This window comes from Pristiophorus japonicus, chromosome 5 (assembly GCF_044704955.1).
Source record: "Pristiophorus japonicus isolate sPriJap1 chromosome 5, sPriJap1.hap1, whole genome shotgun sequence".
NCBI lineage: Eukaryota > Metazoa > Chordata > Chondrichthyes > Pristiophoridae > Pristiophorus > Pristiophorus japonicus.
The window spans coordinates 23,781,139-23,800,266 of record NC_091981.1 but is presented as its reverse complement, the minus strand read 5'-3'; the positions used below and the strand labels follow the sequence as shown (position 1 = coordinate 23,800,266).

Here is a 19,128-nt window from a genome sequence, read left to right as displayed (position 1 = left end):
CTCTCTCTCTCTCTCCTCCCCCCCCCCCTCTCTCTCTCTCTCTCTCTCTCCTCCCCCCCTCTCTCTCTCTCTCTCTCTCTCCTCCCCCCTCTCTCTCTCTCTCTCTCTCCTCCCCCCCTCTCTCTCTCTCTCCCCCCCTCTCTCTCTCTCTCCTCCCCCCTCTCTCTCTCCTCCCCCCCTCTCTCTCTCCTCCCCCCCTCTCTCTCTCCTCCCCCCCTCTCTCTCTCTCTCTCTCCTCCCCCCCCCTCTCTCTTCTCCTCCCCCCCCCTCTCTCTCCTCCCCCCTCTCTCTCTCTCCTCCCCCCTCCCTCTCTCTCTCTTCCCCCCCCCTCTCTCTCTCTTCCCCCCCCCTCTCTCTCTATCTCTCCTCTTTCCCTTTCCCTCCCCCTCTCTCCCTCCCCCTCCCTCTCTCTCCCTCTCTCTCCCTCCCCCCCCCCCCACTCTCCCTCCCCCCACCCCCCGACCCGACCCGAACCGAACCGAACCTCCCCGACCCGACCCAACCCAACGCCACCTACCTGTAAATCTGGTGCTGGGGACGGGCCCTGCCTGAAGTCTCGGGCCGGCCCGTTCAGCCTTCGGTCCCGAAAGGCCTGCCTGAAGCACTTTCACACGGGTAGGAAGATGGTTTATTTAATCTTTTCTTTGCTTATAAATGTTTATTCAGGTTGGATTTATTTGTATAATATTTGTATAAGTATAAATAAGGATTTATTATAGAATTTAATGACTTCCCTTCCCCCCCCCCCACCTCGTTCTGGACGCCTAATTTGTAACCTGCGCCTGATTTTTTAATGTGTAGAACAGGTTTTTTCAGTTCTACAAAAATCTTCACTTGCTCCATTCTACTTTAGTTTGGAGTACGTTTTCACTGTGGAAACTTTGAAATCAGGCGTCAGTGGCCGGACACGCCCCCCTTTGAAGAAAAAATTCTGTTCCAAAGTAGAACTGTTCTAACTGACTCGAACTGCAGAAAAAAAAATGTGGAGAATTGCGATTTCTAAGATAGTCCGTTCTCCACCAGTTGCTCCTAAAAATCAGGCGCAAATCATGTGGAAACTTGGGCCCATAGTCTCAGAATAAGGAGCCGCCCATTTAAAACTGAGATGAGGAGAAATTTCTTCTCTCAGGGGGTTGTAAATCTGTGGAATTCTCTGCCCCAGAGAGCTGTGGAAGCTGGGTCATTGAATATATTTAAGGCAGAGAGAGACAGATTTTTGAGCGATAAGGGAGTAAAAGGTTATGGGGAGCGGGCAGGGAAGTGGAGCTGATTCCATGATCAGATCAGCCATGATCTTATTCAATAGTGGAGCAGGCTCGAGGGACCAAATGCCCTACTCCTGCTCCTATTTCTTATGTGCTTATGTTCTTATAAGCTGAACTACTGGAATAGGCAGATGTGACCTTTATTTAACATTTCAATGCAACACTATCCTCAATTGTGTTAGTACTGGACTCAGAATGTTCTGACTCAGACACGAGAATACTACCAACTGAGCCAAGCTGATATTTCAGTTAATTATTTATTCACATGTGTTAATAAACACCTACAAGTTTCACAGAGCAAGCATTTCTCTCTATGTGGTTTATATCTCCTTGATCCCAGAGTCAACTGAAAGTGAATAACTGATTTATGTAGACAAATGGGAAAGGTGTTAACAGGCTGTGAGTCATTGGCGTAGAATTTCCTCAAAGTTTGGTGTCCTTCTGGAGCTTCAGCCTACCTTCGTCCAAAGTTATGACCGCTGATCAGAAGCACTCTGACAGAAATTACTCGTGATTGTCAGTCAAATTTTAATCCGCAAACATAATTTCAGCTGCCGAAATTAGCAGTACGCACAAGAGGCAAAGTAACATTCTTGTTTTCACCTTTCTGTCCTGGGTGAATTCTCATCCTTGGAGACTTCAACCTGGAACAGAACTCATTGGCACAGATAGGAATGGAACCACAAGAGCGCAATGCATGGACAGTGACTGCAAAGGAGAGGTGGGGCAGGGCAACCAAATGGTTGACCATGTCAAAGGTGGCAGAAAGATCAGGGAGGACAAGGTGAGCCACAGTCAAGAGTCACACAATTACATCAGGGCAGTCTTGGTGCTGAGGGTAAGTCCAGGACTAGCCTGGACGGACTCAAAAAAGAGAACGCTGGAGAAAGTGGGTGAAGAGTTTGGTCGCACCAATGTGCATAAGTTCCACAAAGAAGGAGGTAGGGCAGATGCTTCTCATGCCCCTTCCATGAGCTCATCACAAGATGATGCAGGATTGGCTGTTATCCACTGGATTCTTGCCAGTTCCACTTCCCTCCCCTGACCAATGCTCTGCAAGCTTGCATGAAACAGGCTTGCTAATAGGCTGGGTCCAGACCCTGACAGAAGAGGGGTTCATTGTCCTCTCGAGTCTGGTTTCTCCACAGCAATTGACCACAGAGCAATCAATTGCGATCAATTGGGAAAGTGGCAAACTCAAAATCGGTGTTGTACATAATGGGGTAGAAATTCCGACGTCCCCGGGCCCATACGAAGTTTCTACGGACCCGGGAAGGCATCGGAAAAACCGGTTTTCAGCGCGCAATGCGCATGCGCTGAAAACCAGCTTTTCCGATCTGTCAAGCTGGAGCCTGACAGATCGTAGCCAGATCGGGAGTGAGGACATTTGCAGGGTAAGAGTGCGATATTTATGCATAGCTTGTTCAGCAAATGTCCTCAAAAATCTTGCGCCTGAAAAAGCAGGCGCATAGCCCACTTTTACAAGCGCATGTGTTTTAAAACACACAAAAACATATTAAAATAAAGTTATGAAAACATACTTTATTGTTAAAAACACTCCCCACTACGGTAAGTTTATTTTAAGGCATAATTTTAAAAACTTTTTTAAAAATTGGGACAATATTTTGTTTTAATAAAAGACATTAATAACTTTAATTTAAATGAATCTTAAATATGTAGTGTATATTTTCAATTTTTTATTAGTGTTTTGGGTGTTTGGGGGGGGTGGTTTCTCATTCATAATAAATAATGGGAACTCCAACTTAGGGAGTTCCCATTATTATGAATGAGAAAATACTTACCTGTGATTGGGTGTCCAGGCACACATGACTCCTGCGCACGTCCCTACATGCACGCGCTATGACGCGCAGAGAGAGGAGGCCTGTGGATCGGGAACACCAGCGGGCGCAGCAGTTTCAGGTAGGTGCGCATTTTTTCTCTAAAATCTAGCCGAACGCTCGCAGGAAGGAGAAAGCGGGATTTCTACTCCAGTTTTTTTACTGATCTTCAGCTGGCACAGCCTGCTTATGCAGTGGCAAGGTGCCCCAGCGATATACCCCCTGCCCTGCTGAGGTAGAACCCCAATAACACCAAAAATGCTGCAGGGCTTACTGCTCAACCTTGGTGCAATATCTGATTATACGATAGTGTAACCCAGGGATGTTAAATCGGTTCACGGACTCCCAATTTCTGTGGTCTGGAAGAGTCTGTGTTCCATGTTTATGTAGAGTGTGTGAGGTTGCAGCCCCTGTTCCAATATTTGAAGGGGCTGCTCCTCAAATTCTGGTTGCACTTCAGTCCCACGCTCCTGATCTTTGGGCATCTTGTGCGGAGGGAAACGGGCAAATCGGAAGGCCTCCTTGTAGGACTGCTCCTGGGCATGGCCAAGGTGGCCATTAACCGGTCCAGGCAGCGGGCGGTCAAGGGGATCGTTCAGCCCGACTGCCTGCCTCTCTTCCGTGGGTACATTCGAGCCAGGGTGTCCCTGGAGATGGAGCATGCAGTGTCCACCGGTACGCTCGCGGCCTTCTGCGAGAGGTGGGCGCTGGAGGGACTGGAGTGCATCATCAGGTCTGGCAACCAAATTTGAATTTGAACCACTAATATAAAAGTTAATTTGATTAATTTTTCGGTTTCAGTGCCCCTCTAGTAGGGGGCACCTGATTTATTATTGTACACAAAATAGTTGTAACATTGACTTCATTGGAAAGAAACATTTGGGAGAGATGTAAAACGGGCTACCGATTTGCGATAGCCCATTTTACACTGTCGCACAAAGTTAAAATTAGCCCAGTAAATTCTATCTCTCCTTTCGCTTTGTAACCTTCTGAGCCTTTGCAAAACTTGCCCTTGCAGCAAAACATGACTGATTGCCTGTGTCTCTGTCTTTTACCTCCCCATGTTCAGAGCGGAAGGTTTATGACAGACAACCCCTGCCGAGTACTCAGGATCAGGGTTCCTCTGAGCACACTGAGGGTGAGGTGTTTATCAACCACCGAGACAAGTTAATTAATTGCTTATAGTTTATATTCATAGAATGGTTACAGCACAGAAGGAGGCCATTTGGCCCATCAAGCCCATGCCAGCTCTCTAAGAGCACTTCAGCTAGTCCCATTACCCCGCCTTTTCTCTGTAGCCCTGTAAATGTTTCCCTTCAGGTATTTATCAAATTCCCCTTTGAAAAATACGATTGAGTCTGCCTCCACCAGCCTTTCAGGCAGTGCATTCCAAATCTGAACCAATCATCTTTCATCTTTCAGTGTCATTTTAAAAAAAGATTTGAGAATACACTTTTCATTAAAACACAATCTTTAAATATAACTTTATGGCCTAGAAATTTGTCTGAGGCAATGGCTTAGAATGGGTGGTATCGGATCGTCTGCCCATTATATGCAAGCCCTGATATTCAGATCCATTGCAGTCAGTGCAACTGAATATCAGCAACTGCGTATAACAGGCAGCTGATCCGATCCCGCAGATTTTGCACCATTGTCCTAGATGAATTTCTAGTTCTATTTTTCTAAATCCTTTCTATGGTAAAATGGTCAAATGGGTAAAGGTGCTACTGGGGGCAATTGTGTGAAAGCTGACACTCATATAATCAAAACCCGTTAACTCAGCTCCCTCACATGTTGAGGCTCAATAACCCCCCACACCACCTCATAATCAATCACTTTTTCCTCAACTTTATTGACCAGACTGGGCAACTTGTTGACCAACTAGCAATTAAGAGTCAACGATTCCCCTGGTGAACAGCTGATTAAAACACCAATGGATGTGTGATATTAGTAACAAACACATTAATGGGCTGATACTAGATGGCAAACCTTTTAACAACAACATTTTTTGCAAAAAGGAATTCATGCAACTTCTCTTATTGTCGAGTCTTGTGATATTCTGACTAAACTGGAAAATAATTGAGGAAACTGCAATTCATACTCTAAAATAACCGAATCATAGGCTATTGTCAAAATAATAATAGATGTTGCTACTGGATAGAAAAAGAAGTTTGATTATCTTTGTGCTTTGATCAAACCCATTGTAGAAATTAATGAGGACCCTTAAACTTAGCAATCACTGTAGATGATATTGGTGGACAGACACTGAGTGTGTTCTGATTATTTGCTTGCAGGTATCAAACTACTTATTTTAACTGCGTTAGTGCCCCTGCTAAAAAAAAGTGGACAAAGGAATGTTGTTTTATGTGTTAAGTGTTCATCCTCTAGAAGCATTAACTTCCAAACTTAATTAAGTAACTCCAAACTATGGAGAGATTTACACAGGTTAACCACGACCGTATATATACGTTTCTCATCTATCTTTGTACTCACCACCTCCGTAAGTCTGACAGAGGTATGGGAACCTCCATATATTTCCCAGTCCCACAGCAAATCCGATACAGCTCAGGAGGTACTGAAACTTATTGTCCCACTTTGGCCTCCCCTCCTTCAGATTATTATTGGCATCACCCATAACACAATCATCCATCTTTTCTGCTGCCATCTGATCTAACTGGGATTGTACAGAGGGATATGTTCAGATTTTGGAGATTTCCCTGTGACTCTCTATTTTCCTTTCAAATTAATGTGTTATGTATTTCTTTAACAATAAAGTACTGAATAATCTGGTACTGAGAAAAACCACAAGTTATATTTAGATGGAGGGAAGCAGGGAGGAGCCAGATCTTGGAGGGTCAATGCCATTTGTTCAGATGTTCTGAATAGACAAGTGGGAAATCACGAGGATAGACACAGATTAAAAAAAACAAGCTGTCAGTATAGGTGTGTCCTACGGATTCAGGCCATCAAATACAAGGTGCCATTTGTTAATCGATAACAAGGTGACAGAAATTTAAAGCCAGCCTGAGTTTGGTAGTGAAACATAGATAATGTGGGCAGTATTAAGATGGAAAGCTGTCAGATCTCTGAAGTCGTTCTTAGTTTCCTCTTTCATGAGGATTCCTTCAAAAACTCGCACACTGGTACTGACACTTAAAGTGTGGCTGTCACCCTCAGTGGCCTTTCTTAAAAAACAGACACCATAAAGTAATCCATTCATGGTCACAATATTTGGGTTTTTCTCCGACCAATTTCCTCCCCTTCTCCTGGAGGTAGTGACCCTTGCTACGATATAGCTCCACAGGTGCCAGCAGAGCTCCCAATATCTGCCCGACCAACCATTCCTTTTGCGAAGCTGAACAGCTGAACAGACTCTTCTTGAGTGGAGAAGATATTGCAGCCATGTCTGACTTTGTTCTTACCTTATCCCCACACACTTGGTCCCATCGGCGGGGGTTAGGGGAGGGCACTGGATAGGGGACACAAACCCACTGCCGAATCCTGCCCTCTTTCGTCCAGGGATACTGAAGCTAATTGTAGCACCCCCGCATCATCGCCCGAGCTAACTCAGCACACAGCACGCATCAAACCCTGAGAATCTCGATGGCTCAGTGAGAATCTTGATGGCTCAATACTACACACAGCAGCGCAGTTACCAATGCAGCTTTGGGGCAAGGATCCAAAGTAGCGTGGTTGTGTATTTTGTTGAGGATTTAAATGAGTGCAGAGGACGTTACTGAGGTCCAAGTTCTGAAGTCCATAATATATCAGCAGCCACTGACCTAGACTACATCGCTGACTTTGTTATTTTAACCGTGTTTGTTAACACTCAGATTCAGTCACAGTAATATCTCTGAGCAAGTTCACCCAGTGCTTTTGGCAGTACTCAAAATTTTAAACAATAGTAGGTCACAAAAATAAGATGTTTATATATCCTTGCCCATTTGATGGAACGTGTCCCACTTTAATAAAATAGAGCAAGTCCCCTTTAAAGATTCTGTAACAGGACACTAATAGAAAATCAATGCAAAACTAGAATAGTTTGGCTTTGAAATTAAGCTGGAAGTAAAGTTTAGCCACCTACATGCGCAGGCCTGATGTTCTGATCCGGGTTCAGGACTTAAGTCCAGAACCACTGTTTCTATCACTTCCTCGACTCAGGGCTCCTAAACAGACAGAATGTATTACTTATATTAAATTCAGGTCTGCGCTGATTCTGGTTGATTGTTGTGCTGTAACATTCAGCTAGAATGTCATCATTCCCACCTGGGTGTTAAACAGCGGAGCACAGAAAGGAAAACCCGACATGGAGCGTCAGATGGCCTTGACAAAAGCCACTGGATTTTCTTTCTATTCATTTCAATGGAGGGAAAATCGAGTGGGCTCTGTCGCTGCAGTGCAATCCTCCCTGCCAGGTTTTCTTTTCTGTATTCCCATCCCGTTTGAGTTTAACTTTTAGCCATTCTTTTAACAGCAAATTTCAACAATTCCTTGAGTGGACTTTCATGTAATGAAGTTAATGTTTTTCCTGGGGAAGTATTTTTGATCGTGGTCCTGGTGGATTGAGCTGCTATATGAGATCAACTGTTTCAACCCCCTCCACCTCAGTGTGAAGTTCCAGCTGCTCACCGGCTACACCCCGATCGAGTGATCAGTTGGCTTTATTGATAACTTTGGGATCTGCTCTGATCCATCGTTAAAAGCAGATTCCACCGTTTGTGTGAGAGCACCTAGGTTATATATGCAGACTATAGATATACTCTCTGTGTAGTCACTGTATAGCTGCATAAGATGGAGACATGTTTCCCTGATGTACTATCAATAAGGTTTACACTGTGTATAAACTATGCTGGCACCACTAGAGGGTGCAACTGGTGGAGACCGGGGTTTCCTGCCCTGGTGCAGGGGCTGTATATAAGGGTAGCCCACCATGCTTGTGCCTCACTCTGGCGTTACGAATAAAGGACCAAGGTCACTACAGTTTGAGTACAGCACATTGTGAGTACAGCACATTGCCTCGTGGAGTCATTCATAAATACATCACAGATATAACAGCCTATGTGTCTAAGTACATAACTGGAAAATCAACACCAACATGGCTATTAAAATAAATCGCCCTTGCTCCCCTCGAGTGAGGCCCTGTGCCACAAACACAGCGTGCCAGGAACTGACCCTGTGGAATTCCGTTCCATGATTGTGAAGGGCAATGAGTTTCTAGTGTACCCTGACAAAACTTTAGATTGTAAATGCTCCTTTATTATGCCTTTGTGTGTAGAAGTGTTTCCTAATTTCACCCCTGAAAGCTCTGGCTCTCATTTTTAGACTATGCCCCCTAGTCCTAAAATCCCCAAACATAGTTTCTCTCCATCTATTCCCCTTAATATCTTGAAAACTTCAATCAGATCACCCCTTAACTTTCTAAATTCTAGGGAATACAACCCTAATTTGTGTAATCTCTCCTCGTAACTTAACCCTTGAAGTCAGAATATCATTCTGGTAAACCTACACTGCACTCCTTCCAAGGCCAATATATCCTTCCTAAGGTGTGGTGCCCAGAACTGCTCACAGTACTCCAGGTGTGGTCTAACCAGGGTTTTGTACAGCTGCAGCATAACTTCTACCCCCTTGTATTCTAGTCCTCTAGATATAAAGGCCAGCATTGCAATGGCCTTTTTGATTATTTTCTGTACCTGTTCATAGCATTTTAATGATCTATTTACCTGGACAGCCTAGTCTCTTTGGACCGCCACTGTTTTTAGCTTTGCACCATTTACAAAGTTAACGATTTTTAGGTCCAAAGTGGATGACCTCACATTTGCTTGCATTGAAATCCATATGCCACAGTTTTGTCCACTCACTTAATCTTTCGAAATCCCTTTGCAATTTTATGCTTCCATCTACACTTGGAGAATTAAAATTAATTTCTGGACAAAATGAGATCAATGCAAATTTCTTTGAAAGCTCTCCAAATGAACAGTTTTTTTTTATTTTGCAGCAGCATGTAAGGTATCTATCCCTTAATTTTCTGTTAAATATTTCTGAAATGTGAAGGAAATAAATATGCAAATTCAGTCTCCGCAATCCTTCATGCTGAAAAATGACTTAATAGCTTTTATTCGCTCCGAAATCGTCTGTACAGTGTCCTGCAAGCACGCTTGCCTTTCCCGTCCTCCTTCATAGTTACCCCACAATGCAATATCACAGCAAGTTCACAATCTACATGATTTCATGACTCACTGGCAAGCATAAGCAGCAAAGTAGGTGATGACTTACTGGCCATTGCTGGGCCTTCATGACGCTTTGGACTTTTGAAACATTAACCTCTGTCTTTGCAAATCAGAAAAAAAAAAGAGGCTTTTTCTTCCAGTTGGTTGAAAAGTGTCTTGAAAAGGCTGTTCTGGTGTGGGGAGGGGAAGAGCCATTGCATCAATCAGTTTAGTTAGCCTTAAAACAGTTGAATTTAAAGTTGTCTTTTCATTTACCCACTAGTAAAGGTCATGGCGTGCATTTGCAAAAAGCCAGCTTTGTATCACTACGCCTGCTGTATTCAGTAGAAACAAACAGGTTAAGTGTCCAGTTACAACTGTTAAGCAGCTCGCTATCACTAATGCGAGATAAATTATGATGCTAATACTCTGTTGATGTTGATTGTAGTGTCCAATCTAGTATTAAGCTAAGGCACTAATACTAATACTTATTATTGTCTCGTTAAGTTAACGGTACAAACATAATAGGCTCAATGTAACCAAGTGACATAAAATTGCTTTCACTGATCAATTATTAATGTGTATTGGACAGCTGTCTAATTTTGCACTGCTATGATTGAACTAATTATCAATATGTTTGTCTACATGTGAAAACAGTCGTATGGGGCCAGAGGAAACTAAACCATGAACATCACCTTGTTTTACAACTCTTCAAGAACATTACTCTGAAAAGCAACCGATCTTGAGAGTGACTTCCTGTACAGAAATTAATCACTGCCTCTATATCTCCCTCAGTTGTCATGGCAGGGCAGGCCTGATCACTATGGTAACCTTTGAAGCATCAATGCTTTTTAACAGAAGCGATTGTACAGAATTGTACATATTTTGCTGGTTTACTTGGGGGTTTATGGCCTGCATATGTTGGAACCTAAATGAGTACAGATGTTGATGTGAGATAACTATAGTAAAATCCTAGAGCATATTAACTGGCAATATAGGTGTCCCTTTCACTAATGGTACAACATAACACTTTGGAGCATCTAACTTCTGTTTCTGACATGTTAAGATATACATAAACAATGGACATTTCTCTAAGCAATGATGTGCCATGAAGTCATCTACTGCATCACCATATATAAAAATAATTGTATTGCATCAACGTAAAAATATGACCAAATTTAGATATTTGTCATGTTCCAGTATTGTGCAGTTTTTTGGGGTTTGAATTCAGTGTTTGCAGAAAATTGGCAGTGCAGATTACCACCGTTGCTATGTAGAGTTCAGTTATACATCATTGTTTATGATTCCGTTCATTGAGGCAACTGATGTTGACTGGACAAGGCCCTCCCTGTCATTGTTCTTCCTGCACTTGCTTCTGATGAACAAGTAGATGGCTGTACAAGGTATGGATAAACTGGGCACGCCAGCCAGAATTACAATGATCACAGTCACCCAACCAGGATAAGGCACCTTGGAAAGATTGGGGAAACCTTCCTATTGAGAGTGCAAAAACATACCATCTTTTAGTTATACAGACAAAGCATCCAATTACAGTGCTTGCAGAGTCAGCATTTTCCAATAGACTCTTTAGCCCATTCAGAATGACCAGTCACATTATCAAATGATGGCCCACCCAGATTTTCCGGGGCCTATGACCATGTACGCTGCCACGTTCTCTGGAAGTTCTGGGTTTCCACATGTGATGCACATGCGCGAAAACCCGGAACTTGGGATCGGTCAAGATTCTACATAAGAACATAAGAACATAAGAAATAGGAGCAGGTGTAGACGATACGGCCCCTCAATCGAGCCTGCACCGCCATTTAATAGAAACATAGAAAATAGGTGCAGGAGCAGGCCATTCAGCCCTTCTAGCCTGCACCGCCTTCCTTTTTTTATTTTTACGCCAGACAGGAATGTACAATTGTTTTAGTTCATCCATGCGGTCTCTAAATGTCTGCCATTGCCCATCCACAGTCAACCCCTTCAGTATCATTCGCCAATCTATCCTAGCCAATTCACGCCTCATACCTTCAAAGTTACTCTTCTTTAAGTTCTGCACCATGGTCTCTGAATTAACTGTTTCATTCTCCATCCTAATGCAGAATTCCACCATATTATGGTCACTCTTCCCCAAGGGGCCTCACACAATGAGATTGCTAATTAATCTTCTCTCATTACACAACACCCAGTCTAAGATGGCCTCCCCCTAGTTGGTTCCTCGACATATTGGTCTAGAAAACCATCCCTTATGCACTCCAGGAAATCTTCCTCCACCGTATTGCTTCCAGTTTGGCTAGCCCAATCTATGTGCATATTAAAGTCACCCATTATAACTGCTGTACCTTTATTGCATGCACCCCTAATTTCCTGTTTGATGCCCTCCCCAACATCACTACTACTGTTTGGAGGTCTGTACACAACTCCCACTAACGTTTTTTGCCCTTTGGTGTTCTGCAGCTCTACCCATATAGATTCCACATCATCCAAGCTAATGTCTTTCCTAACTATTGCATTAATCTCCTCTTTAACCAGAAATGCTACCCCACCTCCTTTTCCTTTTATTCCATCCTTCCTGAATGTTGAATAACCCTGGATGTTGAGTTCCCAGCCCTGATCATCCTGGAGCCACGTCTCCGTAATCCCAATCACATCATATTTGTTAATATCTATTTGCACAGTTAATTCATCCACCTTATTGCGGATACTCCTTGCATTAAGACACAAAGCCTTCAGGCTTGTTTTTTTAACACCCTTTGTCCTTTTAGAATTTTGCTGTACAGTGGCCCTTTTTGTTCTTTGTCTTGGTTTTCTCTGCCCTCCACTTTTCCTCATCTCCTTTCTGTCTTTTGCTTTTGCCTCCTTTTTGTCTCCCTCTGTCTCCCTGCATTGGTTCCCATCCCCCTGCCATATTAGTTTAACTCCTCCCCAACAGCACTAGCAAAAACTCCCCCTATCCTGCGATTCCTACTTTGACTAGCACGTGGCACTGGTAGCAATCCCGAGATTACTACTTTTGAGGTCATACTTTTTAATTTTTTAATACGATCATGGCTGATCCGATCATGGACTCTGGTCCACTTCCCTGCCCACTCCCCATAACCACTTATTCCCTTATTGTTTAAGAAACTATCTATCTCTGTCTTAAATTTATTCAATGTTCCAGCTTGCACAGCTCTCCGAGGCAGTGAATTCCACAGATTTACAACCCTCTGAGAGAAGAAATTCCTCCTCATCTCAGTTTTAAATGGGCGGCCCCTTATTGTAAGATTATTCCCTCTAGTTCTAGTCTCCCCTATCAGTGGAAACACCCTCTCAGCTTGACAAATCACACAAATCTGCAGGAAATTGATGTTCGCTGGCGCAGAGTGGGGCTATTTGACCAGCTACTGCCCAGCGAATACCCACCAAACCTTTACGCCTAGTAAAAGCAGGCGTAAGGCCTTATTTTACCAGAGTAAGGGTTTAAATAAAAATTAAAATAACATTTTTTAAATGATTTAAACATTCCCTTACATTTAAAATTAGTTTAGGTCAATTCTGTTTACATTTATTTTTCAAGAAATTACATTTTTGTGTTAAATATTTTATTTAATTGTACTTTAATTCATTTTGAACCTGTGATGAATTATTTTTATTTCAGTGTTGTCAGAATGTATTTTTAGGGGATTCCTATTATGCTTCTGGAGATTCCCTCTGTAAATAGAATCTCCATAAGCATAATGGGAATCCCCCTTTGTGATTGGCTGGGCTGGCCCATGTGATCCCAGGGATGCCTTCGAACCGCCTGCACTCCAGAATGTTTGGGCCTTTACGCAGGCCTACGCCTGCAGACCCAGGAGCGTGAGAGTTCCAAGGTCCGGAGCCATCAGGTAGGTGCGAGGCTTTCTTGCGGTTCGGAGGGGTTCGTCCACGGCAAGCCACTGACTGTCATTTCCACCCCATTATTTATCATTATTCAAAAAAGTAAGGTGCAGGAGAGATACCAAAGAATGTCAGTGCTGAATTCTCCAGGTGTGCCGCCCACTTTGGTGTTCACGTGAACTGTACCCCCCCCCCCCCCCCACTCTCCCCTTTCAAATCGGGGCCAGTGACAGAGACTAGGGCTGCCCAGTATTTTCCCAACAGAACAGTCACTATTTGATAGGCATTACTTTGAAAACACACCACTTAAGACACCTTCATGCCAACCTAGACAACTAACAAACGCTTACCAACTACTTCAACAAAGTTGACAAGCTCAAAATCAGCCCCAAATATCATTATCATCATCATAGGCAGCCCTCGAAGTGAGGATGACTTGCTTCCACGCCGAAAAGGGATGAGTTCACAGGTGTTTCAATGAAAGACTTAATATTCCAGATCCCGAACTACATCTTGAAGGGTGGAAGATGCCTGGGTGTGGATTTTTTTTAACGTATGGTGGCCGTTGCACACCAGCCACCACACGGGCTTGACAGAGCTAGGTTTTGGTCCAGTGGCAAGAATTACCCAAGACGACTGGAGACCAGCTCTGCTGCACGGACCTAGTGCGCACACATATCGCAGTGTGGGCTGGCCCGTGTTGCTCCTGGGCCCTCGCAGGGGTTCATAGAGCACACTTCTGATGACTGACCACGTCACCTTTTTCCTTGTGAGACATGATGGTCAGTATAATAATATAAGAAATAGGAGCAGGAGTAGGCCATAATGCCCCTTGAGCCTGCTCCGGCATTCAATAAGACCATGGCTGATCCTTTACCTCAACTCCACCTTCCCACACTATCCCCATATCCCTTAATTCCTATAGTTCCCAAAAATGTGTCGACCTCTGACTTGAATATACTCAACGACTGAGCATCCACAGCCCTCTGGGGTAGAGAATTCCAAAGATTCATAACCCTTTGAGTGAAGAAATTTCTCCTCATCTCAGTCCGAAATGGCCAACCCCTTTATTCTGAGACTGTGACCCCGTGTTCTAGATTCCCCAGCCGAAATTACTTTCCTAATCAGGAATCAAACCCAGGTCACTGTAGTGATAGGAGTGGTTTTAGTGAATCACTATGTATGAAAGCAAGCGTCAGGAGCCAATTTATCCTCGGTACTAATTAGTGATAGTGGGACGGCAAATTGTAGGCAGAAGCAATTTCTGTTATAAACATGATTCTAATTAAAAATTCAACTTGCTATGAAGAGAAATTGGCCTATATTAATTTAAAAATATACTTACATAAGCTGGATCCCAAATGATGTATGTCAGCTCTTCTCTCACTTTTATTACAAAGTAAAATATGAATATGACCAGCATTATGAGGGGGCTAATAACTCTCCAGGTAATCTGCCAGAAGATATTTGGCTTGTGACCAATCATCCATTCGATGTCTTTGTTGAATCTGTAAAGAAGTAAATAAAATAATGCAGACACACGGGTGCACAGATACAAAAAGGTTCTTCATCTGTATCTAGCAAAAGACACATAACTAGTGACCTTCATGATCACCATGCTCTTCATCATAAGTAAAAGAACTGGTGGAATTTCTTGTTCATTCTAATGCTTCATTATTTCATCGCAGAATGGCTGCCACGCCAATCAATTGGTGATACGTGTTCTCGAATGTACCATTACTGACCATGCAGTTTATGAATGGGAGTCATTTTAAAGGGATGACCTCACTTGGATGTGTCAGCTGTGGCTCAGTGGGTAGCACACTTGCCTCTGAGTCAGACGGTTGTGGGTTCAAGTCCCACTCCAGGAACTTGGACCCAAAAATCTAGGCTGGCACTCTAGTGCAATGCTGAGGGAGTGCTGCACTGTCGGAGGTCCCATCTTTTGGATGAGATGTTAAACCGAGGCCCCGTCTACTCTCACAGGTGGATGCAAAAGATCCCATGGCACTATTCCGAAGAAGAGCAGGGGAGTTATCCCCAGTGTCCCTGAGGCAATATTAATCACTAAAACAGATTATCTGGTCAATATCACACTGCTGTCTGTGGGAGCTTGCTGTGCGCAGATTGGCTGCTGCGTTTCCTACATTACAACAACGACGACACTTCAAAAAGTACTTTGTTGGCTGTAAAGCGCTTTGGGATGTCCGGAGGCCTTTTTAGCGCCTCTCACTCCCAATTTTGTTCGCTTTTCCTCTCTGATCTCCTCCGAGGAATAAGTTATGGTGGAGTACAGTTCCACAGTGGGTGCCAGCCCTCTGCTACCTGACCCCAAGTGCCCATTCTTACGTATGCACGCGTGATTGTCCGATAACATGCAGCTCAGTTATGCTGTAATTCAACGCAGAAGCTACAAATTTATTCTAGTTTAAAGAAACAATAGCATTTTGAAATTCAGGCATGATAGCTGAATAGCAAACGAGAAACCCAGATCAGCTAAACACAGTTCACATCAGTGTCAATGCTAAACCATGATCATATTGAATGGCGGTGCAGGCTCGAAGGGCCGAATGGCCTGCTCCTGCACCTATTTTCTATGTTTCTAAACATTTCAGATATTTTATAATATGGCCTACTCCTATTAATTCAAAGTCATTTTGCTCAATAAATCAAATTAACCTGTGGTTTAAATTAAGCAATTTTAATAAAATAGCACGAGAGACATTTATATAGCACGTTTAATGTCGGAAAACGTCACAAGGCACGTCACAGGAGCGTAATAGACAGAAATTAACACCAAGCGAAAGACAACTACGTTAGAAGGGATGACTAAAAGCTTGGTCAAAGATGTAGGCTTTAAGGAGGGTCTTAAAGGAGGAGAGGTGGGGAGGTTTATGGAGCGAATTCTAGAGTTTAGGGCCTAAGCAGCTGAAGACTTGGCCACCAATGGTGGGGTAAAGGGAGTGGGGGTGCATGAACCAGAATTGGACGATCGCAGGGCTGGCAATAGTTACATAGATAGGGAGGGCCAAGGCCAGGGAAGGATTTAAATTTGAGGCGATGGTCGACTGGGAGCCAGTGTAGGTCAATGAGCTCAGGGGTGATGGGTGACCAGACTTGGTGCGAGTTAGGGTATGGGCAGCAGAGCTTTGGATGAGCTCAAGTTTACAGAGATTGCAAGGTGGGAGGCTGGCCAGGAGCGCATTTGAATAGTCGAGTCTGAAGGGTTTCAGCACAGATGGGATATGGCAGAGGTGGAAATTGGCAATGTTGCAGAGGTTGAAGGAGGCGGTCTTTGTGGATGGAGAGTATATGGGGTCGGTAACCCTGCTCCGGATCAGATAGGATGCCGAACAGACTGTAAACCGCCTGGTTCAGCCGGAGATAGTGGCAAAGGAGAGGGATGGAGGTGGTGAGGCAATGGAGTTTGTGGCGGGTTCCAAAGGCTTCATTGGAGGTATTTACAGCTAATCCAGTATGTCGGACAAGCAGTCTGAGAACACAGTGACAGTGGAGGGATCGAGATAGGTGGTAGTGAGGTAGAACATTGTCAGCATATGTGTGGAATCTGACGGCATGTGTTCGTATGATGTTTGGAAGAGCAGCGTACAAATGAGAAACAGGAGCATGCTAAGGATAGATCCTTGGGAGACTTCTCCAGAGATAAAGATGTGCGGGTGGGGGAAGAAGTAATTGGGACAGGATTGGGACTATCAGTGTGCAATATCCTCTCCCCCACACCCCAGCTTGGAGTCAAGGCCTTCGTGAAAGGAAGGGGAAAGGGGTGGGCTTTGTTGTTTTATTGGTTGGAAGCAAACATTAAAGATAATTTGCCTTGGCGGGAGTACAGTGCAGGTTTGCTAGAATGATACCCGGACTCCAAGGTTTAAGTTACAAGGAGAGATTACACAAATTAGGGTTGTATTCCCTAGAATTTAGAAGGTTAAGGGGTGATCTGATCGACGTTTTCAGGATATTAAGGGGAACAGATAGGGTAGATACAGAGAAACTATTTGTACTGGTTGGGGATTCTAGGACTGGGGGACACCGTCTAAAAATTAGAGCCAGATCTTTCAGGAGTGAATTTAGGAAACACTTCTACACACAAAGGGTTGTAGAAGTTTGGAACTCTCTCTGGCAAACGGCAATTGATGCTAGATCAATTGTTAATTTTAAATTGGAGATTGATAGCTTTTTGTTAACCAAAGTTATTAAGGGATATGGGCCAAAGGCAGGTATATGGGTTTAGATCGCAGATCTCATTGAATCTTATTGAATCCCATGATCTCATTGAATGGCAGAACAGGCTCGAGTGGTTGAATGGCCTACTCCTGTTCCTATGTTCCAAACACAAATGACAAGTGTATCGGCACGAGTGGATAACAATGGTTTTAGCCAGAGTCAAGTGCGAAGTACAGGGTGAGTTATTTTTAAAAGATCTGTAAAAGATTTGTAAACATCACAGTGGATATACAAGTAATGCTAAATCACTCTGCAGTATCACAGCGGAAGGTTAAAATAGTCACCGAGGGTCAAAGGTAAAGCATTGGCAAAGATAAAATGGCGTCGGGCAGGAAAGGAATGACATCAAGCAAGTAAGTCCACTCATATTTAACCCTTCCCATGCACCGTTCCCACACAGCAGGATTTAAAATTGACCCCAATGCATGTGGTGCACTTCGTTGTCCAAGTAGTTCAATCTTACACGGTGGGGTAATATTCTGTGCATGGACTGGGGAACCTCGATAGATTTCAATGGATGGAAAATCCCGGCAGTGTGCCAGCACTTTTCCGATTTGCAATGGCAGTGGACCAGCTCCCTGCCACCATTACCAACTGGGAAAATTACTCCCATGAGGTGTGAGAGGCAGTGAAACTGTTTCTATCTCTAGTCGAATCTGATCGCTATCAAATGATTTTCCCCGATGATAATCACTCGTGATATCATAAAACAGTTTCATAGAATCATAGAATAATAGAGCACAGAAAGAGGCCATTCGGCCCATCGGGTCTGCGCTGGTTCTTTCGAAGAGCCATCCAGTTAGTCCCACTCCCCCGCTCTTTCCCCATACCTCTGCAACTTTTTCTCTTTCAAGTATTTATCCAAATCCCTTTTGAAGGTTACTATTGAATCTGTAGCCACCACCCTATCCTAACCACTCGTTGTGTAAAAAGGTTTTTCCTCGTATCGTCTCTGGTTCTTTTGCCAATCACCTTAAACCTGTGCGCTCTCGTTATCGACCCTTCAGCCATTGGAAACCGTTTCTCTTTATTTACTCAATCCAAACCCTTCATGATTTTAAACACCTCTATCAAATCTCCTCTTAGCCTTCTCTGCCCCAAGGAGAACAAGCCCAACTTCTCGACTCTATCCACATAACTATATTCCCTCAGCACTGGAAGCTTTGGCTGTATCATTTCTAAAGCCTTCACGTCCTTCCTAAAGTGCACGGCCCAAAATTGGACACAATGCTCCAGTTGGGGCGAACTAGTGTTTTAGGTTTAGCATAACTTCCTGGCTTTTGTACTCTATCCCCCTATTTATGGAGCCCAGGATCCCATATGCTTTACTGACAGGACATTTTAACAAAACAGTCACCTTTGATCATTTGTGCATAAATATTTCCAAAATCACCAAATTCATCTTTTAATAAAATATAGCAAAATATAGCTCCGTTTGTATGGAGCTCCCATTACTATGAATGGGAATACCCCCAAAAACAAAGAAAACGCTTTACATAAATTTAAAAAACCCTAATATTAATTAATATAAGTTGAATTAAATTAAATGTTTTAGAAAAAAAATTATTTTGTTGAAGTTTTTTTTAATATGTTTTAGTAGTGTTAAAATAAACTTACCATAATGGACAGGGTTTTTAAATATAAAAATTATTTATTTTTTCTATCTTTTAAAACTCTTACGCTGGTTTTAAGGACATTCGCTGGGCAGGAGTA

At 43.4% G+C, this 19,128-nt stretch overlaps 2 protein-coding genes across 2 annotated transcripts in view; both read right to left on the bottom strand.

Moving 5' to 3' along the window:
- LOC139264054 (sodium-dependent neutral amino acid transporter B(0)AT3-like) overlaps nucleotides 1-5,738 on the bottom strand; it is a 67,880-nt gene extending 62,142 nt beyond the window's left edge. The window contains exon 1 of the mRNA XM_070880154.1: nucleotides 5,597-5,738. Within this exon, the coding sequence (XP_070736255.1) occupies nucleotides 5,597-5,738 (142 nt within the window). The remainder of the gene's footprint in view (nucleotides 1-5,596) is intronic.
- Nucleotides 5,739-9,238: 3,500 nt separating this feature from the next.
- Nucleotides 9,239-19,128, bottom strand: part of slc6a19a.1 (solute carrier family 6 member 19a, tandem duplicate 1) — a 106,840-nt gene continuing 96,950 nt past the window's right edge. The window contains exons 11-12 of the mRNA XM_070880405.1: nucleotides 14,519-14,681; nucleotides 9,239-10,803 (exon numbers count right to left, since the gene is read on the bottom strand). Coding sequence (XP_070736506.1) covers nucleotides 10,594-10,803; nucleotides 14,519-14,681 — 373 coding nt within the window. The 3' untranslated portion in view covers nucleotides 9,239-10,593. The remainder of the gene's footprint in view (nucleotides 10,804-14,518; nucleotides 14,682-19,128) is intronic.